Raw genomic sequence first — 12,301 nt, forward strand, 5'->3', positions numbered from 1 at the left:
TTTATTTTGTTAAATTCGGCACTCATGGTTTTGGGAAAGGGTTGATATTGATCCAGGAATTTTTTGTGAAAAATCATTTCAGCAAGTTATAACTGACCAGATATACTTAAAATTTTTCGTTTTTATTCAGGACGCCACGACCAGCACTCTTATCCAAACTCTCAGACAAGAACAATGGGGAGAAGAAAAGAAGTGAACGGAAGATGTCAAGTAAGTATTAACACAAAGCATCTCTTCTACTTTTGGAAAAGCAATCTAGTCATCCATTTACAGTATAATTCCCGTTGAGACTCTCCTCAATACAAGCACAATTTTAGGATGATTTAGAAGATAAATTATAAAATGTAAATTTTGTGAAAATCAAGTGCTTTCTAACACGTCTTCAACTTTTACCTGAACAGAATCATCGCCAAAATATGAGGTCTTCTTAGGTGGGTCTTGTAATCCCACTACATGGCGACAGAACGTAGCCATTCCCATGTTGAAGGACCAGGGCATATCATTTTATAATCCTGTGAGTACTTAAGATTTTTATTCTTGTTCTTAGTTGTTGAGATAGTCAATTGGCATTTGATGCACTATGTTCATTGGAAAAAAATATTTTTAATTTATTCATGATTGCGGAGGCTGTTTTATTTTTCAAAGTAAATAACAGTTATTATCTGTAAAGAAAAATGAGGTCGTAATATTTCTTTTGTTGTACAATAATTGCACACTGCTACTGTAGCCTTGATACTCATGCGTATGTACGTACTGTAATTTTTCATTGAAATTGAAACTATTTTTTTACTATAAACTTGTAATGCATATGTATTTTGCATACATGTGTACAGTATATACAAAATATATGAAAGTTGTTTTCATTAATTTTGCAGCAAGTATCTCATTGGGAGGAAGCCTTGGTAGAACTAGAATATCAAGCAAAGCAAACAGCCTCTGTCCTTTTCTTCGTCTTGGATCGTTCCACCCGAAATGTTGCCTCTATGGTTGAAGCAGCATATATGGCTGGTTGCCGCCGTAAGTTAGTGGTGGTCATGGATTCCTACACTGGACCTGGACAGCTTATTTGTGGAGAGCCAATTTCTGAATCGTAAGTAAAGTGTTTTTTCTCACTGAAAACCTAATTTTATCAGATATTGAGTTTACATTTGCCATTGCAGATCTGGAAGGTCATTACAGCAATTTATTGAGTTTGGGGAAAACAATATTTACTTTAACATGTAAGAAGTAGTGAAGTTGTGTTAAAATTATATGGTAATTGGCCTTGAAATGACAGGGTGAATATTACTGAATGATTATTCAGCTGTCAGTTCTGACTTTATGTGGGATTATTCCATGAAATTTAAAATTTGTCTTGTGACTTTTTGTTACAAATTAATTCCACTTCATCTGATTCATTAACCTTACTAAATAACAATATAATTTCAGAGAATATCAAGACTTGACAGATGGCCTCCAGACAGTCCAAGATCTGGTTGAGAGGCAGGGAATTCCTGTCTTTGGGGAGATCAATCATGCTCTGAACTGTACAGCAAAGGTATGTTGAAATGCCAACAGATGTTTGTCATTCCAAGCATGTATTTGTTATAGCAGTTTCCTCAGTAACTAGAAGTACGTTCAAAAGTTATCTTTATCAGTTAAAACAACTGATACATAAGTACAGTAATGTACATAGTTTCGTGTCAAAATTTTATAATTGTGAGATAGTATTTGACAAGATTTGAGAATTATGTAATTGCATACTGTACAGTATATTAAAATGTATTTAGCTGGACTCACGTATTGATGATAATTACTTTTTGCAGATATTACGGGAGAATCTTCGACCTCAAGATTTAGGTGTTGAAGATCATGTACAACCTGTTAAATATCCCTACCTCCAGTTAGGAGATAAGTTAATGTAAGTATCACATATAAATTTTTATACACCATTTTCAGGATTTTGTTTATAATTAAAGAATTATATTAGATTTCAGTGAAAGGAAGTGATATAAATTTTATGTGTTAAAGAGTGAGTCTAATGTATGTACTTTTATCTTCCAGAAAACTTCATGATGCCTTTGTGAACACTAATTCCGAGCACATAACTTTAGCCGATGTAAGTAGGGTTTCTTTAACATGTGATGTTAGTATTTCTTATTTACTTTCATATGGATTGAAATGAATTTACCCTTTTTTAATTTGTCAGTTTAATTTGAAAGCTAGTTATATTTAAAGTTTATTTTGAAAGATAGTTATATTTAAAGAGGCATAATTTACATCAAAGCGCTGTACATTTTGTATTGGATGATGTTTTTATTTTATTCTACTTTCCTCAGGCCCGTGTTATTTACAAGGTGGTAACCAACAAAGAGCTTAGTACAGAGGAATTGAAAGAAATAGTTGCCGCAAAAAAAGGTAATTCTTTTTTTATAAATAATACCTATTGATTACATAAAGTAGTCTGAATGTAATACTGTATTGTATATTGGTAATATGGTATATGAACTTTATTTTCAGCACGTCCCCCCTTTTTTTTAAGTAATTTTTATGAAGGTTTGTGTAGTACTTACCTTTATTATTGAAGAATATTTATCATCTTTTGCATGATATTGCAGGCATGGATGTCCAGGATTTAAATGGTGCAGAATTACCTTTGAATGAAGTGCATTTGACTTTTGATGAATTTTGCTGTATTGTAGCTGAGTTCAAAAATCAACGGCTAGAAAGCAGAAGACTTTGGGATGTCTTCACTCATTCAGTGATGTCACCAATCCAGAAAGTCATAGGTAGGTAAACAGGTATTTTATGTATAGGAATTTATCACTTTTTTTTTTTTTTTTTTTTTTTTTAAAAATGAGATTCATAAGCGGTCAGAAAATGTTGATCCTTTTGGCACATTTATGGTAACAGATGACATGAAAAGCTAATTTTCTAATAATATACTGTTGTTCTAGGTTGGGCATTACCCAGAAGACCGTTACGACCACTAAATAGTACTGGTGGGCGAGATGTTTATCTTGGTGGTTCAATAGGCAATAGAGTCACGTGGAGAGAAGATATTGCCATTCCTATGTTATTAAAACATGGCTTGTCCTACTTCAATCCCGCTGCTAGTGCGTGCTCAGGACGGCTTTTGCCTATGGAAGCGGTATTAATGGATCACTCTAGGGTTTTGCTTTTCGTCATCACAAACAACACGCGGGGAATTTCAGCAATGGCACTGGTAAGTTAAATAATGTTAACTTTTAAATAATTTCTTAACAAATTATAGTTGTGATTATAGTACTTAATCATATTGCTCAGCATACTGTAGTTTTTTCTTGGTTACTTTATTGAAAATCATCAAATTTTTACCTGAAACTAATGTGGTACTGTAATTGAATTGCAGGCTTCACACTACATTGGGCTTGGTTGTAATGTTGTTTTGTGTGTGCAGACTTTAACAGAAGACAGTGTTGTAAATGGTGAACAGGTTAGTATTTATTGATCTTAATATCATTGTATATGCTGTTACACTATAAATATTTCCATTTTCTCAGTGAATTATGACCTTTTGAAGATACAAAGAATAATAAACAGTTTACATTGTGCTGGAAGTATCCACTGTGTTTTTAACTATCTTGTATTTTGAATTCACAGCTATCTCAGTTGGCTATAAAGGATTACAACAGAGGGAGACATTACCTTACAGACCAAGCAAATAAAGATGGAATTCCAGTTTTTATTAATATTCAAGAAGCTGTTGAGTGCGTAATTAACAAGTGCCGTGCAAGATAGTATGACTTCGATGGATCTGGGGAATTTATCATTTTGAAGAGAAGTCCTAAGTGATGGGTATCATGAAGGCACCCTCTACACATTGTAGATATTTTATCTACATTGGGCTTTACTTTTGGATTTTGGTCCAGTTTATTATACGATTTGCTGTACGCAGTTTGTTATAGAAAGCTGACAGAGCTCGTCACTAATTTGGCTAAATATGCAAGTGATACAACAGAAGTTGAAGCTGTCCAGCCATGGAACCTGTGAAGCAACTGCAGTAAGTAAATTTCAATTTGTTCAGCAGTCCTAGTTCCAGAGAACGTCAGCCAGTAAAGTGAACTTGATAAAATTTGATACAGTGAGTGGATTGTTTTCATATTCGAGGTTTCAGTTTCACATGTGTAATCAGATACTGAAGCAGATGAAAGACATCACAGAGTATCAGAAATGCAGCTTCTGTGCAGCAAATACAGGCAGCAATAGACATGATGTGCAGTTCATTGAGTTGTGATGTGCTGATCAAAATATATACCTGTACATGAGCAACATACAATGTTATGCTTTAAAACTTTATGTATTTATTTAAGGTCTTCATAGAAAATATGAAATTATTCAGTGCTTCACAGGAATTTTCATAGAAAATGTGCATTCTACAGTGATTTGCTGTGAAGTGAACATGGGAATGACAGCTAAGTGTAACCTTTGCTTTGAAGTACAGGTGTATTTCCTTTAGTTGAAGTGACTATTTTGCACACTTACCGGCTTGCTAATGGATTACAGTGTGAACTTTGAGCAAGAGGTAGAAAGAATACTCATACTTCCGTACTGAACTTAAGCAAATATAAGTAGTTTTTAATGTGTACAATAATATTGAATATCGGAAACTAAAAAAGTGTACCAAAAACCCACTGGCAGATATTCATACAAATATTTTGAAAATATTTTTCCTACAGTTTCATTTATTCTACCATTTTTTTCATTTTGAAAACTATGCAACAGTTTTGATTGCTGGGAAAAGAGATCATGATCAAAGCCATTAAGAGCACAGGTGTTTTGCATAAATGGCATCTCAGGGTAAAGGAAGACATGTAATGAAAGATGTTGATTAATTACGGTAGATCTCTGCTCAACTGAAAATCAGAGGACAAGCAATTTTATGGCAGAAATACATAGTAACAAGGCACAGGAGTTGAAGTACAACAGTATTCAAGGAACAGTTTTATTGTCCTTGGATGGGTTATGCAATAAACTGAATAGTTTGTTTTCTTGACATGAATGTGCATGGCACCCAGTGAGTTGCATATCAGTAAAGCGGGAGGATTCTCACTAGGTTGTACAATGTATGGCATGTCACTTACAAATACATTCCTGTTGTTGAGTGTTTTCAATGGTGCTTGTTGTGTATATGGAGGGTCACTGTTATATGGCAGCTTAACTGAAAGATGCAAAATAAAAATACAGCTTCAAGCTCACTGGTTCAGCTAAATCACTGTCATTCCATTTCCTTATAGATTATGTAGCTGTTGACAGTGTTGGTAGTCTACAACCCACCGTATGCTAGAAAGAATTTATCTTGCAGTAGCAAGTTACCATTTGCAGATCCATGAATCTTTTTATTGATCCATGGGCTGCCAAATATACTTATACTGCAGTATTGTGTCGTAAAGCCTTGAAAGTGGCCATGGTATTTATGGTGTAGCTAATTTAATATATGAAATGCTTTTTGTTTTGCTTTGATCCAGATTGGGCTGCTTTTCAAGTGTCAGAGGAGGAGAAGGATATTAAACTCAAAAAGCCTAATTCTCATATAATAAAAGGCAGTAGTCATCATTATCCATTACTTTGAATAGTCATTAGCAGATATTTTTGTATCTTTGTAAGACAGACGTAATCATAAATTACATTAGTAAATTAAAGACACAATAAAAGAAATTCAGTCACTTTTGAATATGAAAGACTGAAACATGTGAAAGCTTAAAAGCTAAAAATTGTACTTATTCAATATTGAACAAATTTTTGGTTTTGAGTAGCATCCAGTGATGTTTCTAAAGATGACAAATATATCAAACTCATTTTATGATCTTGAAAGTTAGAATTATGTGTCATTCATACAAATAAAATGTGCAGATGGTATGACCAGCCAGGTGTGAGAATTGTTACTGAAATTTGATTGGAATGTCATGGTGTTACTTTTTAAATTGCAACTGTATGTCCATACTTAATATTATTGTATTGTAGATATTTTAAAAGGCATACGGGATATTCGCTTTGTAAAATGTGTAAGGCATATTTTTTATAGTTTCTTACTTGAAAATTTGATCAGTTTTCTTTCCTTACAAAAACTTGAAATTGCTCTTACAGTGAATATGTGTAGTACATAGCATAATACTTGTTTGATGCACTTAAAGATTGTTTTTATTTATTCACAAGACAAGATAACATGATTGCATCATATATTAAAGTGATCAGTATTGTGCTCTTATTGGTGGGAAGGTAGCTAGATGAAAATTTCATTTCTAAAACAAAAGACTTAATGACATCTTGCCATCTCTTCATTATAACATACAAAAAGACATAAAAAAGCCAAGTGAGGTGTTTTTCAAATAGATGACTTTTCATACTGAAGCCATTTTCCATTGTAATTTGATGGTATTGATATTCTTATTCATGAAAATGTAATTTTTTTGCCTTTACTTCAGTTAATTTTAATAATAGAAATATGAGTAGACAATTACATGACTTTCATTATTAGTATTCATATTTCCTGTGGTAAAATTCTACCTAGTATGGTTATAAAGTAGTAAATTTTCAAGATGGTAATTTCTTAGATCAGGTTCTAAGTATAGGTATCTTATTTATTTTTTATATGTAATTTTTGTAAGGACACATAAGCAAGCCCATGTTGGAGCCCTCATTTTATATATAAAATTGTGATTGTTAGCAATAATTTACATATGTCATTTCAGTGATAGACCTTGTCATATTTTGTTGCATTCGTTATACATAATAATCTTGTATATATAATTATGTATAGATTATTTTTACAAGAATCAGTATCTTGCATTATACAGTTTGTTTAATTTACCTATTCAGTAAGGCTTTCAACTTTTTGAAGCATTTCATACCTGTTCCAAGCAACTGGCAGATCTAAACATGCCATAGTATATTAGGCAAACAGGAGCATTAACATATCCTTAGAGGCCTTAAAAACTTATTAAGATCAAAAGTGGGCTGAGAAGATTGCATGAACTTGCCAGCCTCAAGAAGACTGGCGCAAATTAGGATAGATAAATAAAGCCAGTCCCTGCCAGAGGCAGAGAAGTATGGAGTAATATTATACAGTACCGAAATGATCTTAGGACTAACCAGCGGTCAGAATTGAATTGGATTTTGTTGGCAGAATCATGGATAATTTATTATCTTGAAATTCTTGCAATCAAAGCTTAAAACTAAGATGCACAAAGCTTTGTGCTGTAGAAAGAGGGTAAATTCTCATTATTACCTCTAATCATAACTCTTCAATAACCCACCTGATCCCTGAAGTTTTTGTAGTGAAGGTAAAATCAGCTTCTTTAAGGGAGAGAAGTTGGTGGCTTGTGCATGCTTGAAGCAAGAAATTTATGTAGCTGTCACTGATTCTAACAAAATTCAATTAAATAACTGATATTAACAGCAGCAGACAGACCTGGGATAGTGTCCCTTCTAGCATTAAGAAGTAGGTGTTACATCTAACAATAAACAGCTGTCAACAGAAGGAATATCCTTGCTGGTAACAAATGAGACATGGGTATGTACAGAGGCAGAGGTGTGGCCACACACTGCCAACCCCACAAGTAACTCGAGCCAAGTGTACAACTGTATCTAGCTGGATCACTTAGAATTATGGTAGGTCCATGATTAAGTCCAGGGGCAAGTTCAGCCATGACTACCTTGTAAAGCTGCAAACACCAGTAACAATGGGTGCAAGAATAACCATGGTAGAACCATGCTCCAAAACAGTATCTCTAGTGTGCACAACCAAGGTGTATGATACTATACAGATAAGTGGTGCACACCACTTATTTCAGAGGTAGAGCACACAGGTGGCTGGCATAACTGCTATCAAGTAAGTCATGAGAATGGGCAGAGAGAGGTACAAGACTGCCTCATAATAAGTCTTAAAAATATAAAGGTAAATGCTAAGTTCTTCCCAAAGACCCAAGAACAGCTGTGGTAGCACAGCTAGAGAGTGCTGCCAGTCCAGAAGTGTTTTAGGGGTCGGATCTAAATTTCATAATAAATCAATAAGTGTGGCATGAAGAGGGAGTAGGTCCAGGATTTGCAAAGTCACGTAATCATGAAGATCTGTTAGTGCCAGGTGTGAAGCTAAGCAGAGGAGTCTCAACATACCAGAAGAGTTTGTAACAGATCTTCAGTCCCAATTGAGAAGCAAGGACATTTCTGGTTGGATATGCACTAGCCAACCACAGAAGTACCAAGGAAAGAAATACTTACGCACACTTGATGATTTGGCCAGGAGACAAAATCAACACAACTGGGCAGCAATCCTCTTGTACTAGAGGAGAGAGAAAGACAAGAGGCATAGCTAAGGCCGTGATGTGCAGCAGGTTCCTTAAAATTGATGATAAAAGTGTCACAAACACTCGTAAACACTTTGAAATACATAAAGAGATAATGTTATCAAAGGTACATGAGCATCACTGTAAGAATGGGAGACTAGGTAAGCCACTGGAGTGAGACAGGAGGGGCGTATGATTTATTTCATTTTACAACTGATGTGAAAGCGAAACATTCTTCAGCCTGAGACAGGCAAAGTTTAGAAAAGGACAATCAGTTCATCTTGAGAAGTGAAGCTGCATTCTTTAGATTTGTAAGGATCATCGTATGTTCTAAATTATCCAGCAACTTGTTGAAAATTTACTACCTGTTGATACAGTATACATTATACAGTTCATAAGAACACCTCTGCCCCAATAATATATATGAAAAGTAGTTCCTTATTTACCTGCCAAAAACTGCAATAAGTTTTCAGAAATTATGAATTATATGAAAAGAATAGTACTGTACTTTTTAGGTGACAAAGACACATAAAAAGTTAAACTTTTACAAACATGACTTAATAGTTAGGACATAAATAGTGAATGGCCAAAAATAAAAATATGTACTGCACTTACACCAGATTTAGGAAATATAATTTTTACACAAACAAGACAATTGATCCAGAGGAAGTCATAACACATATGCAGAAACTGTGAAGTGATGAAGGCAGGACCTTACTGAACCTACAACTAGTGAAGAAATGTTACTTGTAGAAGAAATAGAGGCACTGCATTCTTATTTGAGACCTTCCATAAAGAAGTTGCTTGAGTGATTTAAATGACAAAAAATTATCATGGTAAAAAAATATGTAACAGAATACAATAACTGATATTGGAACATAGTTTGCTGAGTGTTTACAACATGGAAGACACACAATAACAAAGTGAAGCCCTGATACATACTGCACACTTGAACTGGACGATTTGTTTTTCTCCTGTTAAGTGTCTGAAAGTTTTCAGAAACACTATTGTCAAGTAATGGACATATAGTGAAACAAATGTTCTGTCTTGGTATCTGAGTTATTCTTCTTGAAATAACCCTTTACACAAACAACACCTACCAATCCTCTTAACTCATACATTTGTATCTGTGTAGCTTTTTTCATAGAACTGAATTTCTCTTGGACCCACGGTTAAGCCATGCAACAAAAACAAAGGACAAAATGGAATAATGAAAATGAATAAAAATGCAAAATTAAACAAATTAAGAGGTACAACATACAACAAAGTAAAAATGAAACTGAAATACAATCATTCCAAATCCAATGCAAAGAAAAGCCAAGTGTTACACCCTTATCAATCACTCTAGTGTTGGAAATATGGTATTGACTCTAAGTGGAGAACCTGAATTCAACATGAATTTGCACAGCAGAGTCCATCTCAACTTACCTCTCTTGGTAGCTGGGTGGTCAGAGTCACTGTCTATCAGTGTTTCTAACCCACGTCATAGTTCGAATCCTGGCTTGTGCAGAAGGACTTATTAATTATAATCAAAAACCCATTGTTACTGGTGTTCCCAGCTTTATAAGATAGTGTATTTTGGGTAGGCTGTTCATGGTCAATTTGGAAGCAACTCACCTCTTGACTTCATACTACAAAGGATACTATTTCAGGGCTGTCTGCTGCTTTTAATTTCGGCAACGAGTAATTATTCCTTTGGTATAGTGAGATTCATTTTAAACAATACTTGTGGCATAATATTTGTTAATATTTCTTATATATATATATATATATATATATATATATATATATATATATATATATATATATATATATATATATATATATATATATATATTATTAAGCCACAAGTATTGGTTAATATTAATCTCACTTTTACCATGGAAGTAACTTAGTTATTGCGAAATTAAAAGCAGGAGTCAGGCTTGGAATAGCATTCTGTCTAGTCTCAAGAAGAAGTTAGAGTTTTCATGTTCTTTCAATGCATTTGTGCTGAAAAAAACGAAAGTGCTTAGTACTTTCTTCTTCTATTCCATTCTTGTGGCCCTGCGAAGAACAGAAAAGTGTTCAGTACTTTCTTATTTTATGTTTCTTGTTGCTCCTCTCTCTCTCTCTCTCTATGCACGTCTAAAATTTCCTTACCGTCTATTCCACTTCTTTCTTTTCTGATTTCTGTTTTTCTCATCATGCACAAGCTTTGTTTCATAACTAATTATTGTTTTCTTTTAGCTTGTTCCCAAAGAATGTGGCCACATGACAACACTAGGACACTTGATGTGTCCTTATGAAGCCTATTATCATTAGCCTATAGTTTTGACTCTACATTCGGATTCGAAAAAAAACGAAAATTGGAAATTCTTCTTTTGGCCCCCATTTGCTCCATTTTGTGGGCCTAATTTATTTGTCAGTTCCACTTTATGGATTTACTGAGTATTTTTTCTTCCACAACTTCACCGGTTCTGAATAGACAGGGCTTTGTTTTTTGTTGATGCCTGAGTGTTCACATCTTGTTAATACTCGGAAGAAAATTGTGTTTGTTGCCTATGTATCCCTAATCCTGTTTTTAACGTTTTATTTGCAATTTACTGAATAATCTTGGTGCAGATTTTTCTTAATTCTCATTTGCCCATCTGCAAGGTAGGACACGCCTGACATCCTCCACCCTATACAGCTCAGCAGACTGTATCCCTCAATAGCTGCTTTCAACTGAAATTTCTTTAAAATTTCTCTTATATAACTTGGTTTTCCATAATTAGTAGCTTAAAACGTTAGGAAGAGTACCTTGTAGCCCGCATAATTCCCATCTCGATGGATATAATAGCCAATGCAGTTCCATGAGTACTATTGTTAATCTTTCATCTTCTTCTTCTTCTTTTAACGTGCTTTTTTATCGAGCTTTATTCATAATAAATCGTGTTTTCTGTTCAGCTGGTAATACGGTAGGCCACGGTAAATCGAATCACAAGTAATTTAATCCATCAAAGACAATATTGAATGAACTTTTGGTATTTGAATTCGGTGCATTAATTAAATCTAAAATACCGTGTTGCTTTATGTACAACTTTACATTGCTCTAATATTTTTTTTACATAGTGCTTGAATGATGTTATTGTGAACCGTTTATTGTGGCTTTAAGAATAATTATTCAGGTTGGTGAATGAAATGTTTCTGCGTCTATGTGAAGAATTTATTCTCGTGAAGAGATAATAAAAGAAAATAAAAATAAAATTTCCATTTTCAAAGAACGTGACAGCTTTTACAGGCTGAGAATATAAGGCTAAATTAGTTTACTGAATTATTACGTATAGAGAAGTGCCACAAAAAAAAAAATGCCGGTGTTATGTAGTCGAGGGAACAAGTTTCATATATGTTTAGTTTAAAATACACAACTTTCTTTAAGATGTAGTGGCACATTAGGCAATACGAGATCATGAGGACTCGAAGTCGGCAAGAGCAGTAGCGTGAATAGTTCGAACAAGTGAGTCGTGGCTGCTTTTATAGAAACTAATTGCTGTTGAATTTTCGTTGTTGGGTGGTGAACTGAACAAAAGTGAACACAGGCTAGGCTAATCGCATTGTAGAATGTAGGCTAGATAAACAAGATTCTATTAGGTTATGTTAACCAACTGTAGGTTAAGCGGCCACCGTAACCGACCTGTTCCCAGTTATGAAAAAGTAAATATATGGAGCGGATGCAGAGTTGGGAGAGACAGGATTGGGCTTGAAAAATCCGATTGTGGAAAAGGGGCCAAACCCAGCCTAACCTTTCCTAGAATGTCGAATCCGAACCCAACCAGACTTAGCCTAGGGTGCCATGCCCTGACCTTAATAGGGAGGGGGATGGCTTACCTCCCCCAAGACACCCCACAGTTACACCGAATATGAGAAACATTGGCGGGACAAAATTTCCGGGTAGAGCTAGCCAATGGAACAGCTCCGCATTGGGTGTTACCTTGGAAATTTTGTTTTTCTATTGTATATATTTTGGTTGCTTATCA

At 34.5% G+C, this 12,301-nt stretch overlaps 2 protein-coding genes across 13 annotated transcripts in view; both read left to right on the top strand.

Annotated features, from left to right (window-relative positions):
- The window catches only part of raw, a 241,832-nt gene extending 235,020 nt beyond the window's left edge, over positions 1 to 6,812 (top strand). For all 10 annotated transcript variants that reach the window (XM_067124460.1, XM_067124462.1, XM_067124466.1 and 7 more), the window contains 11 exons: positions 131 to 210; positions 402 to 514; positions 876 to 1,090; positions 1,429 to 1,537; positions 1,806 to 1,900; positions 2,044 to 2,098; positions 2,319 to 2,397; positions 2,598 to 2,768; positions 2,937 to 3,205; positions 3,371 to 3,454; positions 3,622 to 6,812. In XM_067124460.1, the coding sequence (XP_066980561.1) occupies positions 131 to 210; positions 402 to 514; positions 876 to 1,090; positions 1,429 to 1,537; positions 1,806 to 1,900; positions 2,044 to 2,098; positions 2,319 to 2,397; positions 2,598 to 2,768; positions 2,937 to 3,205; positions 3,371 to 3,454; positions 3,622 to 3,759 (1,408 nt within the window). In that variant the 3' untranslated portion in view covers positions 3,760 to 6,812. The remainder of the gene's footprint in view (positions 1 to 130; positions 211 to 401; positions 515 to 875; positions 1,091 to 1,428; positions 1,538 to 1,805; positions 1,901 to 2,043; positions 2,099 to 2,318; positions 2,398 to 2,597; positions 2,769 to 2,936; positions 3,206 to 3,370; positions 3,455 to 3,621) is intronic.
- Positions 6,813 to 11,609: 4,797 nt separating this feature from the next.
- LOC136850676 (NADH dehydrogenase [ubiquinone] 1 alpha subcomplex assembly factor 4) overlaps positions 11,610 to 12,301 on the top strand; it is an 87,849-nt gene continuing 87,157 nt past the window's right edge. The window contains exon 1 of one of the 3 annotated variants that reach the window (XM_067124468.1): positions 11,610 to 11,781. Coding sequence is in view for 2 of the 3 variants with exons in the window: in XM_067124467.1 (XP_066980568.1) it covers positions 11,971 to 11,978 (8 nt within the window). In the remaining variant the exon portion in view is untranslated. Of the gene's footprint in view, positions 11,979 to 12,301 lie in introns of all 3 variants that reach the window. The other 2 variants (XM_067124467.1, XM_067124469.1) reach the window with 2 other exon arrangements.

This window comes from Macrobrachium rosenbergii, chromosome 22, assembly GCF_040412425.1.
Source record: "Macrobrachium rosenbergii isolate ZJJX-2024 chromosome 22, ASM4041242v1, whole genome shotgun sequence".
NCBI lineage: Eukaryota > Metazoa > Arthropoda > Malacostraca > Decapoda > Palaemonidae > Macrobrachium > Macrobrachium rosenbergii.